The 23,419-nt window shown below is 47.4% G+C and overlaps 1 protein-coding gene across 3 annotated transcripts; it reads right to left on the reverse strand.

Annotated features, from left to right (window-relative positions):
• Positions 1-835: 835 nt before the first annotated feature.
• Positions 836-19,931, reverse strand: mdfi (MyoD family inhibitor). Of its 3 annotated transcripts, none has more exons than XM_011614283.2 (5): positions 19,047-19,931; positions 17,708-17,873; positions 11,191-11,328; positions 4,090-4,461; positions 836-4,010 (listed from the first exon to the last, which is right to left on the reverse strand). In XM_011614283.2, exons 2-5 carry the CDS (start codon positions 17,832-17,834, stop codon positions 3,757-3,759), a joined length of 891 nt encoding a protein of 296 aa, XP_011612585.1. In that variant the 5' UTR covers positions 17,835-17,873; positions 19,047-19,931; the 3' UTR covers positions 836-3,756. The 3 variants fall into 3 exon arrangements, with proteins under 3 accessions (XP_011612585.1, XP_029682904.1, XP_029682903.1); XM_029827044.1 differs by lacking the exon at positions 19,047-19,931 and adding an exon at positions 18,416-19,034; XM_029827043.1 differs by lacking the exon at positions 19,047-19,931 and adding an exon at positions 18,027-18,389.
• Between the last annotated feature and the right edge of the window lie 3,488 nt (positions 19,932-23,419).

Here is a 23,419-nt window from a genome sequence, read left to right on the forward strand (position 1 = left end):
GGACGTGTTCATAATTGCTGTCCACCATGAAATAAACGCAGAACTGAAAAAAAGGAAGAAAGACTCCAGCCGAAGAAGAAAGCTGGAGCAGCAGAAGGACGCTGCGCTTCTCCGCAGATTGATGTATTGGCTGGAAACCACATTCCTACCGAATGACTTTGGCAAGCCTGTCAAAAAGCACATTAAAGGCCTCTGTTCTACACGATCCCAGTTGTTGCTGTGTTTCTAGCCTTTTCTCCAGTTCTCTCTCTGGTTTGTTGAACCTCAGACACACACGAGAAAAACTGAAGGATGGAACATACCAACGTGCAAATAATTATGGCGGACAAAGAGGACGTTTAAAGATCGCCAGTGATTTGTCCAAACACACCAGAGCTGTACGGGAATCAAACAGGAGCATCATCATCATCTGCACATTATTAATGAAGAATATTAGATCAGATTTTTGATATATTTGACAAGAAAACCCCTGAAATAGTTCCCGTCTGGGACAAACTCCGAATTCCGTTGTATTAACGGAAGAACCAATAAAACCCCATGTTGATGTTGAGTGGAGGAAGATCTAATGTAGATGAGCGTATGAAGAAACCGTCTTTGTTTCTTTAAAGGAATTTTAAAGCGGGCCAGGTTAAATGTTTGGTTTCGTTTTTGAAATTCAGCTCTGCGATGGATTAATGTTTTCTTTGTTAGTTTAAGATACATTTCAGATCATTGCCATGTTTTTAACGAGCTGAACTGCGACCCAAATGGAATATTTACATAACCATAATTTAATAAGCCCATAACGCAATAAGCTGGGAGCCCATATGAAAATAAAGGAGGAAGGATACATGTAGCCTGGAGTTCACATTGTTTATTCAGTATTAAACAAAGAGATTTTAAATGTGAGTTCCAGAACAGCAATTCAAATTGACATTAACTGGGGCTAATGTAAACAAATGACACTATAGTGGACTAATAATCTAGTAACATTTCAGTAAGATAACTTTCAGACTAGCAACGGTGGCAAAATTCAAAGTCTATCAGTACAAAAAAAACCTAAAATAAAATAACCACGAACGTCACCAGACATTTCTGTGGTCGAAGAACTTTTGAAAACAATGTGAGAACATTGAAAGTAAACATTATTTGGTCTTTTTTCCCAGTATTGTGGAGATAACTGAACAGACCAAAGAGATGGTTTGCACATGAGATGATGAAGTGAAAGCTCAGACGCAACAGCACATTTAAAATCTTCAAACCAAAATCCAGAGAACGCGGGAACTGTCTTGATCCAGACCAATACATTTGTTCTTTTTATGGCTCTAAACTGCCTTGGTTCCTCACGAATTTTCACTTTTAATCTCGCTATCGCGTTTGATTCTGCCAATCAGGATAGTTCTAAATTTAAAATTCTCAACCAATCACTCATCTAACAGAATCAGTCTGATGCCTCCTAAAGGGATTTACAGAAAAATAAAGACTGGAAGACAGATTGCACCTGGAGAAGTGCATGAGCTGGCAGGAGAATGTCCATCAGACGTTAAACTCCAGCTTTAATGACTAACAAAGGTTACAGTCCAGCAGGAGAACAGTTCTGCCATTTTAAAGCCGTAATAAACCCACAAAAGAAACCGAGTTGTCGGCTTTGCTTTTGTTGACTTTTCTCCAGTTTTCTCCACAAAATTCAAAACCGTCCAGTATAACAGAAGCTTTGAGATGTCAGATAAGTGTTGTGTTATAAGTTTGATATAATTGGTCACAAACGGGGTTGGTTCTAACCTAAAATGAGATGACTGAGCAACAATTCTCTCAGTAACAGTGATGACTAATTAAAAATGATTGGACTTTGTTGAGTCTGTTATCATTGAGGCGGACTTTTGCAGATGCAGGGAAACTTTAATATCCTCTCGGTGGTTCGGCTAATTTGAATCGGTACTTTCTGTGATTACATTATTCTCGTAACAGAGAATCCCACAATGAAATACGATAACCGCACTACTATAAACAACTTTATATGATGCAGTTCTCCCTTCATAAACCTCTCTATACTGTAAATAAGTGCTACGTCTTCCAGGGACTCCAGGAACTTGTCGTGACTGTTGCAAACACACAGGAAGAACCTGCAGGATCTCCTTAATTTGCATTCAAAGACTAAAAACAGTTTGATCCTCTGCTTTGGTTCTGTCACCTGTTCAACAGTGCGGTTCAACCACGACAACAGCCAAGCGATATAACACTAATTGTAGTGTAAAGAGGCGATAAAAACGGTATTTCTGGGGAAAAACAGTATTTGGTCAGAGAGAAGAGGAGATTGCATCAAGTCTTATTTTTCTTTCGAATGCACAAGAGATCTGGGTGACACATCAAGAGGTAATCTGTTCGAGCGCACGAGCGTCGGCCTGCTGTCCAAGCGTACCGTTCACACTATGAGCATATGGATCTAACTTAGCGTCATGTCGAGAGATTTTCAATCAAGGAATTAAATGAGATGTTAAGCAACGTCTGCTTTACAGGGCGCTGGGTAAAACCTGATAACGCAGAAAATGTGATTTTCACATTGGAGGAAAAATGCAAATATCTTAACAAATATCTACAAAAACAAGGATTAATAGAGATTTGTTAAAAGGCAAGGAAGCTACTTGAAAATCCAGGCCTTGAGCTAAGCCAAGGCCATTGGTTCACATAGCTAGGACAACAGGGACAGGAAATTCAATTAAAAGACAAGAGATGAGAGTTGTTTGCACTTCTGACCACTCAGGGAAAGAAGAATTCAGTGAATGCAGCTGAAGCCCCTCAAAATACTAACAGAAAAAAAGAAAAGTAAACACGATATGAAACTTTGAACGAGGAGAAACATTTCATTTGGACCCCTCTCCCTTCACATGTTAGCAGACGCTGTGTCCGTTCACCCTGTGCCGTTGAGCCTTTACAGTACTCTGTTAATGGGACCTGCGCTCAAGCGTTTGGCCGGCACCCTCTCTGAGCACGTCTGTAAAGTGAGATGCATATTAACTAAAGAAACGCTCTTTAATATTGCCACAAGCCACTATTAATGTTCATTAATGAATGTTTCCTCACTTTGGATACGTGCGACTCGAAGGCCACTGTTTGCCATCAAATTGGATGACTTTAACCTTGGCAAGGACGGGAGGGCAGACTACATTTCTTCTGAGATCTAAGCATGCGTTTTCCATTATGCTGCGGCTCTTATCTACAGAAACGCTCAAATCCAGTTAAACGGACCCATTTTCTCATTTGCCTTTGAGGTCATTTTTCATACTTGAACAACTCCAGTCGTTCAGATGTCACCAGAGGTTCCCGCTGGACTAATGGTCTGTTCTGTGACGCTCCAGGGGCCCCCGTGCGCGCAGCCTGGGGGACTCTCAGGGGCTGCGGCTGGAATTCACAGCTGGAATTCACTCTGCAGCCTGTATCCAGCTGTGCAGCGACTGACCAACAGCAAAGACGAGGTGAGGCCAGTGTTCCATGGTTTCATCAAAAAAAGGAAGGAAGAGTTCACCAGTGACTGCGCTCAGCTTTAGGTCACATCTTTTGCTTGCCAAACTCTGTAAGAAACATTGGCCGTATTGTGGATCCATTCAGTCAGCCAGTATAGTCTAGACCACAATCCCAGGCAACAAGGACCGGCTGTGGGGCCTCTCAGCTCTGTACGGATACTGGTCAGAGTTGTTCCTGGGCTTATGGCAGCGTGTGAAGGGCAGACATGGACTTGACCTACCCCTAAACCCCGCCTCCACGCGGTGGCTGGGGCCCTCAGGAGGAGAAGCACAGACTGCAGCACTCCATGCAGATCTCCAGGCAGTCTGCAGACTCGCAGCAGGCATCGAGGATGCCACAGTCCATGTCACACGGCAGGTCGCAGTCGCCGCACTCCTCTGAGGCGCAGCAGCAGCAGAAGCACGAGTCGTCCCCGGCGCAGGAGCCGCAGGTGGCACAGTCCAGCACGATGTTGCACAGAGTCAGAAACTCGCAGAACAGGCAGGCCAGGATACAGTGAACGCAGCAGTCTGGAGGGAAGCGGACGCGGTCTTGGTGACTTGGTTTTACAATGAAATATTTATATTGAAGAATTCTATTAAATCTCACCATCCTGTGCCTCTGTGGGGATCTGGGAGCTGTTGCTCTTGGAGCTGCTCTTGCTCCTCTTGCTGCTCTGGGAGGTGATGGACGGGTTGGACTGCAGTTTCTTTGTGTGCCTGGGTCCTGTAGAGGACGAAGACGAGGTGGACGAGCTACCTCTCGGCAGGGAGCCCAGCTTAGGGTGCTCATGAAGGCCCCCATTCCTGACCCCGTTGGACTGGAGGGCGTGCGTGTGAGGCGTGTGCGTGTGATGAGGACAGTGTGCGTGTGGGGTCCGAGTGTGTCCGTGGTGCTTGGCTCCGTTGCGCAGTTGGCTGCTGGGTTGTGTCCGACACGGCTGGGTGTAATGGATGGGTGTTGATCTGGCTGTGGGTTGGGCTGAAGAAGGATGAAAAGACACGATCAAAGAAATGGACTCGACTTTTGAATCAAAAGCGTGGGTAATCACGGGAAAGCATCCGGTCCCGTCCGGGCTGGGCAACAGCGCACAACAATTCCACAAATTCTTTTCCAGAGAGGAAAGGATGCACACATTTATTCAGCGGGTGAAAAATAAAGCTGTTGGTGACTAAGAGCGAAATGAAAGCTCAACGCCAGCTGTTTTTCACAGCTCAGCTGGAGACCTTTCCTGTTATGGTTCCAGTAAAGATTGAGCTCATGTGTAACAGGAATCGGTGGTTGTTGTGACATGGTAGTTTCTGGTTAGCACATCTGAAAACAACCCCCACATATACATCCAATTACACTGGAGTCTGCAGCACCACTTTCTTCATATACGTACGCAGGCTTGTGCCAAAACTTTATCCTGGAGTGTAATGGCAAAGCCCAGCCCAAAGGCAACGGCTCATTGGAGCTGCCACTGACCCTTGACCCCACACGTCTAGACTCTTATACAACGACAAAGAAGGAAAACGAGATAAATGAAAGACGAGTGAGAGGAGAGGAAGGGGGCTGTTTGTGTCTGGAAAACCCATCTTTTCTGTACCAGGGGTTCTTGGAAGTGGGTCTGCGCACACATCGCGTGTGTATTTTTACCCTTGGCTGAATATAACACTTGGTATGTTTTACCTCCGGCTCAGGGAGAGAGCGTCAGAGGCGAGCACACCTTCGCTGCCAAAACAAACACACCCTCAGCAGAAGAATGAAGCGCGGGTCTGCTCTTTATATTATTTTGCTTGTATTTAATACCATCCTATTGAGGCCCTAAATATTTTCTTGACCTGAAAGCATATGGCAGCAAGAGGTGTGGTGAGTATTAATGTGGCAGGATGTGAAACAACAAAAGTGGCAGAATAAACCTCAAAAAACCACATACACACACACACACCACACACACATGCGCGCCCGCGACACGCAGGTACTAATAAAAGCTGCCGTTTGATAACCACTCGGAGACAGATAATCCATCCACAACTGTTTTGATTGGCCGGCGGCTCCGGTCACATAACCAGCTCGCTGTTATTAAAGATTCTTTCATTCAGCGTTTTTCTAACTTTGCTCCAGATGTTTGGCAGGCCGCGGGGGCCGGGGCGTGCACGCATGCATGTGCAGGGCACCGAAGACGCAGACGCGTTTTCTCCTTTCTCCAGCGTGTAAAGTCTTCCTCCTCCTGTCATTAATTTAACCCCACGCGTTGCACGGAAGCGTGCACTATTCTGTAGTATTTATAACTCCGCATTATCCGCTCACGGATTTGCAAGTTACTCAAAAATTCCTGCGTCTCGGGAGTTTAGTGTATATGTGTGAGCGGAGCACATAGGAAGATCTGGCAGACTCAGACAGTGGGATCGAGGACCGTCTCCAAGTCGTGGCTGAGGTTCGGCCCACTCAGTCACACAAATATATGCATGCGAGTACACGTGCGGGCACACACAAACAGAAGGTGCCTTTGTCTGACGGGGAGAAGGGAAAAGGATGGCAAGAGAAAAGGGTTTCTGCTTGTGCAGAGCATTCAGACCAGGAGGACATGTGACTCATAAACCCGAAAATTCAGCGGGGGGAGTTGTTTCAGAATAGCAGCAAATAAAGGCGGCGAGCGGTGGGAGCGTTTATGTGCGTCGCACACAAAAGAGTGTTTCTGAAAACCCCAGGACGCGGTGTTTCTTGGAGGTTTGTGCAGATATGCTGGGCCACTGAGGGAGCGGGAGTGAGCCACCATCAGATGAAACGCGCTAACACCACGACCGCACCCCCCTATTCTTAAACCCTCCTCTTCCTCCTGCCCTCTGGCGCCTCTCAGCCACCCTCCACTTCCACACCTCACTCCCAGACTAGAACACTGCCCTTCATCTCTCCCTCTGTGGCGATGAGTCACCAGAGTGATGAGGAGTGTCCGTCTGTCTGCGTGTCTGCGCTGCCGCAGTTCGTCTGCGCAGCTTTATGGTGCTAATTTACAACATTCAGACATGAGAGCGGACTGGCTGGGAGAACAGATGGAGCGGCGGGTGACTTCATATGTGTTGAAATCCGGCGGCACACTTTGAGGAGTCATTCAAGTTTGGCACTTTGGCCGTTGTCCCGACTCACATAATGGAGGGGAGTGTGGCTCAGTGCTTTGGCGTAGCCCATCACCAGTGGCAGCCGGACTGGACTCACCTCTCAATTAATACAGAGTGCAAGATCAATGCAGAACTTTATTCTGCAGCACCAGTACGGAGCCTCTCTGAGAAACTATTGACACATTCTCGAGGATAAACGTTGCCCCTTGACTCTGAACGTCGCATTGTTTTTAAAGCCAAAGCCTGAGAATCGGCTCCAGAGTGCAGGGGTGGAAAAATTATAGGGTCTCTATGATATTATTCGAAGCAGGTTTCAGTGTTACCACATTTCTGGCTGCTGCTGTGCACGGCTCCAGTGATGATGCAGTATTAATCTGTATTACGCTGCCGCTGCACATCCCTTTAGCGAGTCGCAGAAGTGCACAGTTAGCTGTGCTGTGAGTTAAATCTGTCTTCATGTGTCATTACATATGTGTTAAATGATGTTTCAGAAGCTCTTTGTAATTTCATACAGCTGCTTTGGAAGAACGTCAAGGAAAGTCGGGACCGACAGCAGTAAAATCTCTTAGTTAGCAGTTCAGAAATACCGTTGTCCCACATCACCGCCTCTATTTTCATCTAATAACTTAATTACTTGATTTATTTAATCTAATTCATTTGACAGTCATTTTAGATCGTTAAGTCTGTAATATCATTAAAGTGCAGTTTTCTTCTTTTTCTTTTTATTTTCTGTCACATAATTGTTGCAACTATAAATCCAAAAAGGATTTACTGCTGCTATGTTTTCCATGTTCATTATTATGAGACACCACAAGAGAAAATATTTCACTCAGATGTGTTTTCTTTGCTTTAAATCACACAATTTAATCACAAAAAAAGGGGGGGGGGGGGGGGGGGGGGGGGGGGGGCCCTGAGGACATTCAGCTGAGAATCTGTTCAAAATGTTGAAACAAAACTTTGAAACTAGAGTTGAAGCTGATGACCTGGTCAGAGTGGGAGAGACTGCATAAATGAAGCGGTCATGCTCGGATCATTTCGATCCGCAGGGTTTATATCCGAGCGGCCGAGACGCCATTTAAACCGCTGCGTATGTTTAGCACAAAGACAGTTATTCACCTTCCACAGATGGTTTTATTTACTTGTGGCTATGGCTTTAATTGTATTACTTCTGAAATCCCTTTAAAAGGAGTGTGTAGAAGGTAAACGGAGGAAGCGCTTGTATATTTTCAGTGGTATGGACAGGCTGGGAAATCAGCCTGACAAGCGGGTTTATTGTCAGAGTGAGGGAAGTGGAGAAGAGAGGACATTGTTTAAGGGCAGCGGAGATGGGAAATATGTATTTAAACATCTATTAATCTGGTATCGCAAGCACCGCCGTGGGTATTAATGAAGATACAATAATTAACATTGGGGGAGAAAAAAATATTCACAGATTTACGCTCTGAAATTCATGATCCCAGTTCAATAAAACACTTTGTGTTAACATAATGGAGGAACAAAGCAGCCACACAGCTCTTCCATTTCAAATTCAAAGACAGCGTTTTGCTGTGTATAGGACTCGAGGTCAGACCGACAAACTTGTCCTCCGAATCTGGATAATATGTTCCAGAATCAAAACACCAGTGAATATACCCACAATGCCACTTTATCCTTAAACTGAGGGCATTATGTCAAACAAAGCTCTGCCCTCCTGCAGCATATGCAGCGTTTTGTGGTTGTGGTGAATAAAATTTCCAGCCTGTTAAAGGAAACATGTTTGTTCAGACCAATAAAAGCAAACTGGAAGTGTCATAAATGCTACTCCAATGCTGTCATTGATAAATTACGTGCGTCTCAGCGTCTTCGTCCGTCCCAGCAGTGAAACATCTGTAAACATGTGTATCCCGCTGCGGCCGTGACGTTAGAGGCAGCCGTGTGTTCGTTAGCCGGTGACAGGCGGGGCGTCTGGCTGAAACACCCGCTCCCCCCTGCTGACAGCGCGCTCTGCACATTGTTCTCAGACAGCTTGTCATTTGCCCAGACGCGTTCTCCAGCTCTGATGTCATCGCAGAGAAATGACGGAATTGTCTGAATTGGCTTCTGTTTTCTCACCTTCTCGCTCACATGCACCCGCAGAGCCATGACCTCACCGGGTCGGCTTAGGAGCGTCTTAATTCTTGTCACGAAATCGACCGAACATGTGATGAGCGATTGATTTAGGCCCTTTTTAATCAGCAGAAACAGAACTGATGTGCCTGAGCAGGCATCTGTCTCTTCCTGGGACAAGACGACAGTCAAGCTGGACTATTTTGAGCTTCAACTAAACAAAATGTCTGATATTTTTGTAGATTCAGGGAGCAGTGCATGATGGGAAACAACCCATTACAGCAAATGCAAGCTCAGCAGAGAGTGGCACACATGGCGGTACGTTTTGTCCAGCTTACAGTAGTTGCATAACTCACTCTGCCCAGCATATGGAGCTGGTGGGTTTTATAGCGTTTATTAGGATTGAAAGTAAAACAAGGGAAGAGGGGTCGGTGGAAAGCAAATCGAACCTTTCCAGGCGGTGCTTTAAATAGCAGCAGACCAGACAGGTAGCGGCTGAAACCAGAGACTTTCACACACCTGCCAAACTCAAAATACAATGAAGTTACGCACTGCTTCGTTTCCTGCCCAGGACTGACTGCTGGATATTCAGTCGCCACAAACTAGCTATTATGAGGGGCCAGGCTGCTGTGCTGCCTGGCCCTGGATTCCAGGAAACGCGCATGTAGCTTTCAAACACATACTCAGATGTCGGCTTTCTCAGTCATCTACTGACCCGTCACTTCTTTCCTTTCATCCAGCCATTGTGCACCTATGACGTCTCTAATTTGCTCTGGATGGCAGGAAGCACGGATTTAGACCTTCGGGGGTATTTACAGAGTGTGACGGTGCATGTAACTAACTGGCCCGCCATTAAAACAGCATTTATTGCGGGTGTTATTATTGCTGAAAGGTTAAAGGAAAAAAGGCCACATACTTTAGCTGCAACACCTTGAAACTAGTAGCATCATAAGAGTTTCGCCACTGAACACAGAAACAACGTGTCTGCGGCTCAGACAGATATGAGGAGGGACCGGGTGGTGGTTGATGGTGTTTTGTCCCATGGAAGGAGAGGCTGATGGTGTTGCGACACTCCTGACTACCATCAAATGACGTGTAAATCAGGCTATACCTTTATTGCTTCACCCGCAAATTACCTGCAACTAGTGAGTCTACAAGGTTTTTATCAAGCTAAACTGGGAACATTTTACTGCTGCAGCACCTTCAGAGACACAATCAGCTCTGCTACACATACTTAAAGCAATAAAGTTGGAAATAACAGTTAAAGGTGCTCCTATAAACATAGAATATCAGCAGTAAATAAACAATAAAACAACTATAGTTGTGCACAATGTGGAGATATCCTGTTTCATTGTTACTGCTGCTTGTCCAGCTGTTTGGAGGCCACCTCTGAAACAGCCCCACCGCTCCTGCTTCTGAACCTTAATCTGGGAATGTCCAGCAGCAGCCAACTGTGTGGGAGGCTGCTGGGGCTGAGATCAGTCCAGTTCGCCATTGATAGACTTGAAAACTGAAATCAGAAATGAGATCCAGAAGTGGACAGGAAGTCGGAGTAAAGAGGCCACCAGACTACCACCCTGTCAGAAAATTAGCCGCTGCTCTTTGTACAATCTGCAGGTGATGGAGTGAAAGCTTGACAGGGGTAACAATGGTCTTAACGAGCCGTAATGAAGGCCTAATTTGATCTGTCAAAAAAAGGGAGGTCAGCCTTCGACCTATTCAAATGTCTCCACCGAAAAGAGCTCACCTTGCTTCAGCTATTTTCCAGGAGATAATCAAAGATCACATTGAGGTTCCCGGCAACAAGGTGACTAGTTTTATTCCTCTCAGGGTTCAGGAAGTTTTTTTTTTCACCCCATCCACTTAAATAGCTCTTTAACCATCCAATCACCAACAAGGGTACAATAACAAAGCTCATTGTTAGGAAAATTGACAGGTAGAAACTATGAAAGACAGCCAAATCTCTGCCCTTCATGCACTCATGGGAGGCCTAAACCAGAAAATACAGATTTTAAAACTGGAACTGCTGCAGTAGCAGTGGAACGTAAACTAACTCAGATTAAATTATGACAAGATGTGGCTAATACGTCTGTGAACAATGTGTGACCCCCCCCCCAGGCCTGGCTGAGATAATTCTGGCCTTAATGAATGCACACCATTTAAAAGTTCCTTTAAAACTGGAGAAAATTCCAAGAAAGCCAAACAAATTCTGTCTTGTTTTCTGCAGCGGTGACAGCTCGCCGGCCCCGGTCTGAGCGGCTGGAATGAGCAGCAGCTGGACAGACGAAAATCATTTCACGTGTGGAGGTCTGGGTGCAGACCTGCCCGTGATCAGAAATAATAAATGTAACTTATTTAGCTGACAATGTAGATATTTGTGTATAGGATTACCTGACCCATTTCTCCAGGGTGTGTTGAAGGTCAGGACAAACTGACTCATCAGACAAATGATCGGTCATGGAAATAAAACTTCCCGCCAGGCCCTCTGAGCGTTGCTCTGCGTGTGAATGCGCTATTTACTCACATGTGATACTCTTGCCGGGAGTCGTGAGCTCCGTGTGCGAGAGGATGTTGTTCCACTTCTCTCCGTGGCCGTTCCGTAACCTTTCTGGGGTGCCGTTTATCCTCAATATGAGGGGCTCGGTGTAGGTGTGGGCCACATCTGAAGAGCACAAAAGCACACTGAATCAACAGAGATATATTTGTTGTCACAGCCCGAATTCCCGGGTCCGGAGCGGAAAATATCGGCTCCTCTTTCCTGATTGGACAGATGTCGTCCGGTGTGGACGTTATCAGATATCGGCGTCACCGTCGAGCTGCTTTCCCACGTGTGGCCAACTTGTCAACTCCCGGGTCATTTCCCATCCTCCAGCACTTAATGTAAGTGAGCAGTTCTGCTGACTTGGACACAGCAGAAGATTTTGCCTGCATGAGTCGGTGTGCGTTTGTCCTGGACCTGCATCTGGAAGCAGTTAAATCAACCCCCTTGGGACTGTTTAGGGCTCTATATGCACGCTTGTGAAACCAAAAAATCTGTGCGGTTCTATGGTCATGCTGGGATGGCTGTTGTTGTTTGAAAGTAGGTCTGCATGTGCGCGTTAAAATGAACATGCGAGCGTGTGCCCACCTCATACGTGGAACACGGTAAATACACGTCTGGGTGTTTTATGTGCTCACTGGTATCACGCGGAGCTCTAATGAAGCCGGTTTTATACACACGTTCATGCATACATACATGTTACACAGAGGCCTTCAAAGCGGGGCAAGTTTGGGCCTCAGAGAGGTGCAGACTCATTCCTGGGCAAATGGGAGCCAGCTGGGCTTGATAAACACACACACACACACACACATGCAGACAAACCAAACCACGTCCTGTGCTTGGACTCAACACTTCCCGGCTATGTTTATTTACTCAGTCCGCACTCACTGACTTGTCTATCTGTCCTCTCTATCCTGTCCTCTGTCTCCTCGCCTCCAGATCACATTCCCTCCCCGGTCTTACAAATAAATTCCTGCACATATTTGACATAACTCAAAGAGCACCCCCCCCCAACTCTTAACGGTATTAAGGTGATGTTTATATCAAAGGTGTCTGAACTGGTGACTAATGGGAGTGAGTGGGTCACCTGGCAGAGGCCTGAAAACGGGGCTCATTCATCCAAAAGGTGGACATAGGAAAAAACAAAAAGATTTTAAGAGAAAATTGAACTAATTAAACAATAGATATATGATGCAAACATAAATAAAAATGTGAAAATTAGGAATTTTGCAGCTGCGGTTTGGAAATCTTTTGCAGAAGATCTCATTCATTTATCATTTTTCCAGTACAATGGATCAAACACTGTAAAAAAAAAACCAAATTAATGCAGGTTTTTAAAATGCTGCACCATTAGATGCATCAAAGATCCACTTTCAAAGATCCACTTTCACAATGAAGGGACCAGTTAGGGTTAGGGTAAGGCGCACTATTTACATTTTCTCAGAAAACCAAACCTATCAAAGCTGACGTCCGGATCGCACAGTTGAGTAAAGGTTTGCGACCTTGATGAACAGGAACCGTGTCTGCAGCGCTGACCTTCAGCTTCGCTTATGTCTGTCTTTCGCATGCAGTGGTTTTTCCATGCATGCGATGCTAAAGGCGTAAACAGGACCTGGAGGAATGAGAAGCGCTTCCTGCTCTTCCGCTCTATGAATCTGCGCTGCCCAAACTACATACCTGTACAAAAACATACAGTTGTAAATCTTAATGCGCTGCAGTACCGACTCTTACCACTGGGACCCACAGATACACTGAACATCTACGCAGAGAGAAAATCCTGAAGCAAGAGTCATTCCTCTGTTCTGGACCTCAAACGTATAATATTTCAATCCGTATTTACTCATTACCCATCATACATCAGCCTAAGGACCAGCGCCTTAACTTGCAGAGGTGCATCATGGGTTAAATCTGTGTGTATTGTGACTACATCAGGGCTTTCAAAACCACAATTGTTGGAGCTAAATGGCTCCCCGACAGAACCCCAGAGTACCATCCAAGCAGGCCTCCAACCAATTGTGAGCTGGCATCGGCATCAAACCACCAAACCGCGTGACCTCAGAGCCGCTTCAGAGATCTGAGCACGATGAGCCTTTAATTCAAATCAGACCGGAGCCATCTGAGCCACCGAGGAGACGTGCGTGGCTCTGTGTTTACATGTGTCCATTCGTGCCGTGTGTGTGCCTGCTGCTCACATAGGTGTGCATGTGTGTTTCATTTGTGTTTGCTATTTACATGTCAGCGGCCCCGAGGGGAGGATGCAGTTTCTTGTAAACAAACAGAAACATATGGATCTGGACTCAAAAGGGCAGCAAAGGTCATGTGAGATGAGGTGACGCGTCCTGGCTGACCTTCAACACGGGCTTTATTCTATACCAACAACTTCTATTCTATATGATGTCGCTACACATCTGAGCCGGGTTCACACAATAAAAGAGAATCCATCTTTTTACTTTAAAAAAAAAAAAACACCTTAAAGGACTTTTTCTTGGAGGTCTTTCAAATCCAAAACGCTGAAATCACAAATGCTGGTTTCAAGTTGACACGTTTTTAATGTTGCGTGAGCCTGATTTTCCACTGAGGTGCCTTAATTGCGAGGAGCGTTGTGCTATCCGATCTTCCGGGGATTCCTAGCGCTCATTCCCACCGACCCGCCCGGAGGTTGACAGCATAACGGCAGAGATAAGAGGCCAAACGCTGGAAACAATCCTGGAAAGTTCCTTTTGACGAGATGAGAACCTGGGCGCTGCCGTTGGACGGAGTTCATGGAGATGTTGCAGTAGCAGCGGGAAGTCCGGCGGGAATGAGTGGAAGGGAGTCCACGCTGGGGGTTCTGGTTGAGGATGACGCGATGATGGAAACAACTACACACCAAAAAAGCATGTTTTGTATTTATATCCCCCAACAAACACAAAAAGGAGCGCAGAGGCGGGGAAAGAGGAGGCAGCTGGTCCGCTGCGAACCAGCCAAAAGCTGATGCTCGCAGGCGCACGGGGACGATGGGAGTGCACGGCTGGAGCGGGTCCAAAATCAGAGATTACAGATGCTGAGAGAATGAAAGAGTGCAAGCTCATTAAAGACAAAAGTGTCGGCTGTCAGACAGTCGCAGGGGGATTTGACTCTGTCACAGATTCTGCTGGGTTCTGGGAACACGCTGGGCAGCTGCCTTCCCCACAGAGGTCCTCGCTAAAGCGCCGAACAAGAGAACAAACAGAGAATTCCTCAGGCGTGGAGGCAGACGGCGAGAAGCGCCGCAAACCTACTGGATCTCCGGACGAGCACTGGAAGTGGTGGGGTTAATTTGTCAGATCTGTCAGAGGCGACTGTTCTTCAACAGGCCTCATGTGTCTTCACAGGAGGGGCCATTTGTGATGCTCAGGCTGAAACTATCTGTCAGCAGTTTACGACTTGGATTAACGAGGATTTGGACAATCTGATGACAGGATGAGAGTCAGAGAGAGAGTGATAGAGAGAGCATACCTGTAGTCATTTCTCAAATATTTGTCGAGAGGTGAATGAGGGGGAAAAACACGGGCTCAGTTCAAATATGTAGCGAAGGAAGCTCCAAATTCCTCCTAGTTTATTTCAGACACTTTTACATCCAAATGAGACACACACACACACACACACACACACACACCTATTCTCCACAGAGCAAAGCGAGACACAGCAGCAGAATAACTCCCTGTTAATATCTATACCCTAACCCTGATAGTGGGATTGATGCTAACGGCAGGAGGAAAGAAGGGTTTAATGACGCCGGTTTGTTTTGACATGTTTTGACTGTTGGACTGTGGAGCCTTTCTGTCCTAAACTCCAGACGGGAGGATTTGGTCCAACACAGTTGCAGTGTTTGACGCACTTGATGCTCTGCTCAGGGGTGAAAAGGACGTCATTGCACAGAGTTCAGTGCACAGTCTCTCTGCAGCTCAGCACATCAGTAAGAAATAGTGATCTGAAGGTGCACGAAATGAGACGTGCACTCTTAAATTCGACTTAAGTGTCAAATCATGTGTCTGAAAGAGCGAACTGGCAGGAGCAGCTGCCGACATGCCGAGGCTAGCTACGCTACATTATCTGCTGATTCTGACTGCTGCGTCAGTCTGTTCGGCCTTCCTGCCTTTTCAAACTGCTCGGGGGCAAAAGGTGCAGTTAAATGTTTAATAAGCTTTATATGTGTGTAGTTATTCAACGAGTTTAAATTTTAAATGAGCTTGATTTCTCAGAATGATCGATGGCATAAGGAAAAGGAAAAAAAAGCCACTTACTTTAGCATCCGAATAAATCAATCTATCCAAACACCAAAATCAGCACAAATGAAGCGGATACGAGCTAAGAGATGCGCACGTTGCTGAAGCCAAGTCTTAATTTTCCTCCGGGGCCTTCGGGATCGACTCACGACAACGTGATTAAGCTTTTAACAGACGCTGAAAAGAGCTCAGCTCATCATCGGCAGTGTTGAGGCAGGTGTTCCTGCAAGCTGCACGTTTTGTCCTGTCCTATTATCAAAACACAGCAGGCTCGCACGAGGAAAAATAAGAGCCATAATTGTCAGGAACCGAGCGCTTGGCAGTCACACACCTCTGATCTTAAAAACCCTGAAATGATAACGGTTGCATGAGGTTCCGGTTAAAGTTCAAGCAAGACTGGAGATACAAACGCACACCTATATATTTATTTCTATAAATGCTACAGTGGCATCTTGGTCATTATGCTGCGTTTTTGTTCAGCCCTTATGTTCAGGGACAGAGAGAGAACGAGAAGGGATAAAGAATGTGAAAATCTGGCATGCGGTTGTAAAAGGCGCCTATATAAACAGCCACATCGCGTCGTCATGGCTGAGGGAGTGCAACACTCGCTACAGTCAAGGCATCAGTCAGCACACACACACACACACACACACACACACACACACACACACACATACCACTGTGCAGCAGGGTCTTCACGCTGGCTTACGTCCGTTTTATCGTCTTTTGTGCCGCTCACCCAGACCTGAAGTTTTAAAAATGGCTGGCAGCCTTGTTGCCCTGGTCAGGTGATAGGCTCCTTCACCTACAGTCCACACACACACACACACACACACACACACACACACACACTAGACCAGACAAGCTAACGTCTGTGCTAGACGCCAGAGTTTTGTGTTTGCTTCCAGACGTGCAAGCACAAGCACCGTCAGCACAACCACAACAACAAGTTTGGATTTCAGATGCGTACGAGGCCATTTCTGCCACGGACGCTGATTTAATGCAGCGTGACACACACGGGCGTCGCCGAGTGTGCATATCTTAGATCAAAAGAGCTCATTTTGTTGGCAGCTTTAAGTGCTCATAATTCAAGGTTAAAAACAAAAGGAATACGAATCTGCCTTTTCAAACCTAAACTCGCAAGAATCCAGTAGGTGGCGGGTTGCCGTGGCAACACCCTCCTTAAATCTTTGCCCATCCCTTAGCCCTTTAGCACACCTGTCTGGCCTTTGGTCAGTCGTGCCGCCGTCACGCAGCAGCTCCAAGGGTTGTGGGCGGAGTCACCGGACCACGGCGCTGCCCTCTTTCGTCCGCGACCTCTTGTTCCCGCCCCCCCCCGCGTCAGTCAACCTTTACCATGACCAATCGCACAAAGGGAGGGCGGTCACGGATCATTCCCAGCTTCCCGGTCCCACTGCGGCCTTTCGGCATTCCAGCGGTGCTGAATCGGTGCCTACGCCTCAGATCACCCGCAGCCCCCCCAGATCAAACTCTGATCAACGCTCCACGCAACTGTTTTCTCTATCAGGCTGAAGGCCCCTGACCTAATTCTCTCTGCGCCACACAAGTAAACTTCTGACTCAGTCGCCCTTCCAGTAGTTTGCCTTCATTTCCGTCCTCACGAAATAGAAAAACCAGAAGAAATCATATCGTTTACTTTGTAATACCTATAATTTCACTGCATTCCGTCACCAAACCAGATCAATATCAGCCATCCAGCTGGGCATCAGGTTTCCATCAGCAGCGGAGAACATCCCTGCCTACTGCAAAAGCGTTTGACTTGGTAAAGAATGCGCCCATAAACCATCAAAGATCTGACCTTTCAGTGCTGGCTCAGTTTCACCACGCCAGGCTTTAAGGGTGGCACCAGCAGCTGAGAAAGCAAATGAACAAAAATCTATCGAGCTGACGTGTCACACGCGATAAAGGTCACAGGAAAGGCAAGGTAAGCATCAAATCTGTCCCCTACGTGATCTTCCAGGATAAAAGAATTAGAAATGAGTCAAACAAAAACACAAGAAAGTTATCCACGATAGAATGTGATAGTTGGGCTTTTTGACATCTGATAGATCACAAATTAGGATCATTCGGGATAAACAACCTTCATCTTAGCCTGATCCACCTCTGCTTGAACTGTCAGAACCTCTGCAGAAGATCAGATATGATAGGAATGAAGAAGGTTTCATTAAGCTGGAGAGAGGTGAGGGTGACTCTGAGTCTCCACCAGCTGTGTGTTGTTCTTCTCTTGCTCTTACCTGATCCGGGACGAGGGTCTGTTTGGGGGCGACCGTTTGCTGCCGCTGTGCTCGGCGTTAGCGGACCGGGGTTCCTGACATCGGGCGGCTCTGGGGAGATGGTAGGCGGACCCCTCTCCTCATCCATGCTGCTCAGGAAAGGAGGTGGAGGGGTCTGAGAGTGAGCCTGGAGGAGACAGACAGACAGGTCACATGACCTACCTCACAACACTTTAACGTGCAGACGTTTGGGCGCGTGGCGCAGGACCAAAGCTGTGGACTCCTGGGAAAACATCGAATTAATCATTCTCAGGAACGTGCATCAACGGTGTTTACCCACCATCCCTCATGACCACCACTGAGGTCCGGAGCAGCCCCCACTGACCCCAGCGGCCGGCAGATCACACACTGGTTATACTGGGCCTGCTTTCAGGCCCGGCAGTGATCAGGGTGTTTCTGGGAAGGCCCGACTGGCTCCCGGAGTCGCCTTTCTAAACAAATACCAGCTATAAGTGTGCTCTTTCTCTTGCATGAGGAAAAGGTGCTTAATTACAGTCAACCCAGATGAGTCAGGCTTGCAAAAGTTCGGCTTTTATCTCTTTAAAGCGCAGCAACAGCGTTAAAAACGCGTCATTCCGGATGATTTTATCTGCGAGTGTTTGACTCTGATGAGGACAGACAGAAACAGAGGAGCCCAGATTGTTTTGTCTTGCGTTCAGCAGCGATTACCGTGGTTCTGCAGCCAGTAATGCAGAACCTCCAGAGGTGGCTCCACTTCAGAACCTTTGACGTAAAGAAAAACAGCAGCCTGACGCGCTTTTGGCCGCAGAACCCCCCTGACAGCTCCAGGCGGTTCCGGCGTTCCCGATCACGTTCTAAACCCGAGTTAGTCGTCCGCCTCACGTGCCAAAATGTGTTTGTCGCGCGCCCACGCTGCAACAGCTGGGCAGCTGTTTGCGCGCTCCCGTCTTTTTTCTCGGTGGCCCCCCAAAACTTTTGACAAGCAACCTTTCGTTTTCGGCGTAATCACCCGATGGAGATGCGTTTGGTGCGTTTAGGGGCCGCGTGTTCGCCTCACGCACGATTATCACCTTCAACGAGTCACGGCTGCTTCCGTTTTCCAACTTTCTGAGAGAAGTTTGCGGCGCAGCTCAGACAAACGAAACTTTGCGTCTAAAATCAGAAGGTGCACGCACGCCAGAAGCGGGTGTTCGTGTTCGGTTCACCTATTCTGCTCGACCGCCTGCTCCCCTAAAACGAGTCTCTGCACGCTTTGGCTGAGTTTAGCTGCAGACTCCGGATCCGTTTCTCTCTGTAAAGCTGCTGCACAGTAACTTCCACCGGTCAAACCAGCCCTTACCTCGTCTCTGGTCGGGACGCAGCGCAGCCGAACCCGGGCTAATTCATTCTCTGGCCGCACCAGGTGGACGTCTTGCCCTTTCCCGTCCTCTTTTCCTCCTCTCCTGTCACCAAATCACTTTTCAGCTCTTGGAGGCGTCCCAGACTCCCACTTTAACGCATTTTTTTTCCCTCCGGCGGAGATAGTTTTCTTTCCGACTCCAAAGTTTGTGTCTCCGGCTCGCCCCGTCCTCCAGCACACCAGATGTTGGGAAGTTTAACTTTGCAGGCAGCTTGCTGAATTCTCTTTGTGTGTTCTTTTTTTTTTTTTTTTTGGGTGGGGGGGTTCTGCGCACAAACTTCAGGGTGGTTCCAGGCTTATTCCAGGTGAAAATCAGGAGTATCAGTCCCGCTCCTGCGCCTCCGCAATGCTTGTGTGCTGCAACCAGCCTATTGGACAGGAAACTGCAGTCAGCAGTGATTGTGCTTCCTTGAGGCAAGAAAGTAGTTGGGCTGAACTATACTGTCATATAATTACCCCTTAACCCGAACCAGACACGGCTCTAACACAGGGTAGCTTTCATCGGGATTTATGAGCCCACGAACTCATACGCGTAACTTTTTACGCACGAGAACTCTAATGCACGTAAGAATATTCAGCCAGAAGCAGCCGGACCGGGCCAAAGGTCCGGGCTCATTTGGGATTTTTTAAAATTTTACATTCAGAAAAAGCTGTTTTAAGAATGTTACAATGACATCCCCGACGTGTTGCTCTCGGATCTGATCTTCCTGGTGTCGTGACTCACTGTGGGAATTTCCTTTATTCCCTCTGGACCGCGCGGGGCCGCTTGAGATGCCCCAGCGCAGAACTAAACTAGGTCATTTTGTCAGCGATGACTCACGATTCTGTCCTGCTCAAAATAATCCCGCGCACACGCGCGCGCAGACGCAACGCTGGCTGCTTAATTCTGGTTGATTTGGACACCAACATGAGTCTTTGTAGCACATCGGCTCACAGTTGCCTCGGAGATTCCACTTGGCAACAAAAGGACGATACAGCAACAGTCATAACTAGAAACCGGTTCACGCGCAAACTTTAATTCAATTTCTTTAAATTCAGTCACAATTGTGTAAAAGCACGATATCAGTGTAAATGAGCTTTTTTTCTCCCAGGTCTTCAAGCGCTAAAGTTTAAAGTGTCATCATATAATTTATGATTTTACTGCTTAGTTGGAGTCTGATCAACATGATTTACTGCAGCAGGCCACCAGGGGGCGCTCAAATATGTCATGACACGTTTTTTGAAATTCTGGATGAAGAGAAGGATAAATGGGACGGCTGCACCGAGGTGTTGAGGTATCAGCGGTGATTAGGAGGGCAGATAAGGGGGTCATTTCATGCAATCAGAGCCGCTGGAATTGGGCAAAACTAGCCAAGACGTGAGGTTTTTGGTTGTGTGACTGGCACACATGCAGCGCCGGCTGGTGGCGTGTTGACACCCGCTGACTGAGGCCGAGGAGACTGTTGATGACTGACGGTTCGCGGTCGTGCTGCGGGCACAAGTTAGCACATGGCAGCAAATCTCTTGACAGGCCTGATTTTTGCTAATAACTTGATGACCTCCTGTTCCATTTTGGAACAATCTCACTAACAGATTGTGACACTTCAGCATTTGAAGGATTTAGGAGCGGCTCGCCGTCTATCTGGGCATGATGGTTAGAGCCAGTGTGGGTAACGGTAGAATTAAATAAATCTAATTCCAGGAGGATTTCTGGTGCATTTCTTTGGTTTGTTTTGGCTTGTGGAAGGGTTCCAGGCATATTGCATTTTACTTTAGACAGCTGCTAACCTACAGTTCAGCAGACATGACCCACTTTTATCATCCATTAAAGTGTGCAACACAACATTTGTGCACTTTAGACCATTTATTTAGAGAGATTGTCCCCAAGATTTCCCAAAATGTACCAGCGGCTGGAGCCGTGAGGGCTAATAACAGTGTTGCAGCGAACTCTGAGGCTGACAAACGAAGCCAGTGTGGAAGGGCCAAAACAAGTTTATACACGTCTGCTGCCTCAGTACAAACACTGGTTTTGTGCTCTTCTCATAGTCATTTATGCCATTTCTCATGCAAATCTAATGTGTTTACATTATATTAATGCGGGAGTTTATGTATCAAGTGGCGTTCTCTCTCTGGAATGGCAGTTAGCGGTTAGCGGTGAGCTACAGGCTTTGAGTCAGTGTTTTAACATCATCTGTGTTGCTGGTGCTCTTAGGGAGATATTATTAAACGTAAAACCAGAATGATTAATTGAAATGATGTCAATGTCTCCTGGGTCATGACAAAGAAAAGCTTTGGTCCGATCTACAAATGCATCATTCATAGACGACCTGGACGCGAGATCCAAAACAGTCCCCGTTTTAATTGCTGTTCGCAGCCCAAATCTGCTCTGCGTGGGCCCGTTTTGGCCTGCAGAACCTGTAAACTACGCTCCAGTGAAATAAACATTCAGAGGTGACGACCAGAAAGTCGATCGCATGAACATTATGAGGTTGCCGTGGACTTGCAGAAAGCAAACGCTGGAATCCAATAATTCCTTAAATAAGGCGGGTGTGCACGCCCAGCGAGCACAAACGGAAAGATAACGGAATTCAAGCATCAAAAACACCAGCAAAAGCCCATTCTCTCAGGTGGTCCACGTGCACAGACGTGGACCCGTTGCTCTGGTTGCAGGAGCCTAGCGTAGCCTGTCCTTTAGCCCCACAACAGCCACTCATACAGGCACAGCTAAGGGGGTTTTTCACAGGGCGGGATTAGAACCCTGTCAAGCCTCATCAACACATCAGACATCAGAAATCCTCACACACTGAGCAGAAATAAAGCAAGTGCGAGCTTCCAACGGCTCTGGCGCGTGTTTGCATGACACTCTGGCTGCACCGTACCTTCTGCATACGCGGATAATGCGATTCACTCCACCTATTCCTGCGGCGAACAATGAGCGTCAAGAAACTGTCTCGGTGTCAGTTTCCTGAAAAACTCTCTAAAAAAGTTCTGCCCGTGACTCACACCCCGTTCTCCACGCCCTGAGAGCTCCCCAGCAGCACGACGCCTCTCATTTCTATTCATATTTATAATTCCTGAAACGATTCAGAGGCTCTGATTGGGTGGTTTTGGAGCACTCGCCTTCTAAAATGCTAATATTTTACACTTTTGCTCTCTCCGTCGCTACGTGGTTAGTTGTTTCAGACTTTAGAGGCCTGACGGTCCACTGACCTCCACCATCGAGCCTCCGAGCTGATCTGTTCGAGATCCCGAGATCCCGACCAGCATCTGATCAGCAGGGAACGGGCAGAGTGGGAAGGGTGAGTGAGAGAGGGAGAGAGAGAAAATGTGGTTCTAATCACTCACAATCATGCTTTTGTTCTGCTGCTGCTGCTGCTGCCTCCTCTCTCTCCCCCTCTCTCTCTCTCTCCCTCCCTCTCGCCCCCTCTCTCCCTCCTCTCTCTCCCCCTCTCTCTCCCTCTCTCTTTCTCTGTCTCTGTCCCCTCTCTCACCCCTCTCTCTCTGTCTGTCTCTCTCCCCTCTCTCCCCCACTCTGCCTCCCTCTCTCTCTCCCCCCTCTCTCTGTCCCCTCTCTCCCTCTCTATCTCTGTCCCCTCTCTCCCCCATCTCCCTCCCGCTCTCTCTCTTTCTCTGTCTCTCTCCCCTCTCTCCCCCATCTCCCTCTCTCTCCCCTCTCTCCTTCTCTCTCTCTCTGTCTGTCTCTCTCCCCTCTCTCCCCCATCTCCCTCTCTCTCCCCTCTCTCCTTCTCTGTCTCTCTCTCTCTGTCTGTCTCTCCCCCTCTCTCTCCCCCATCTCCCTCCCCCTCTCTCTCTTTCTCTGTCTCTCTCCCCTCTCTCCTTCTCTCTCTGTCTGTCTCTCCCCCTCTCTCTCCCCCATCTCCCTCCCCCTCTCTCTTTCTCTGTCTCTCTCCCCTCTCTCCCCCATCTCCCTCTCTCTCCCCTCTCTCCTTCTCTCTCTCTCTGTCTGTCTCTCCCCCTCTCTCTCCCCCATCTCCCTCTCTCTCCCCTCTCTCCTTCTCTCTCTCTCTGTCTGTCTCTCCCCCTCTCTCTCCCCCATCTCCCTCTCTCTCCCCTCTCTCCTTCTCTCTCTCTCTGTCTGTCTCTCCCCCTCTCTCTCCCCCATCTCCCCCCCCTCTCTCTTTCTCTGTCTCTCTCCCCTCCCTGGGCCGTTTTAACCACCTTTTAAGCAATGTCAACCGTCAAAAGTTTGTTATTTAAAAGATTCATCGAGTTAAATGTGCAAACCTGGTTGATAAAGACTGGAAACCTCAACAGACATCCGACAAAAACATTAGTCAAAGACTGATTATTCATTTTAATTTCTGTATTTTATC

Source organism: Takifugu rubripes, chromosome 19 (assembly GCF_901000725.2).
Source record: "Takifugu rubripes chromosome 19, fTakRub1.2, whole genome shotgun sequence".
NCBI classification, from domain to species: Eukaryota; Metazoa; Chordata; class Actinopteri; order Tetraodontiformes; family Tetraodontidae; genus Takifugu; species Takifugu rubripes.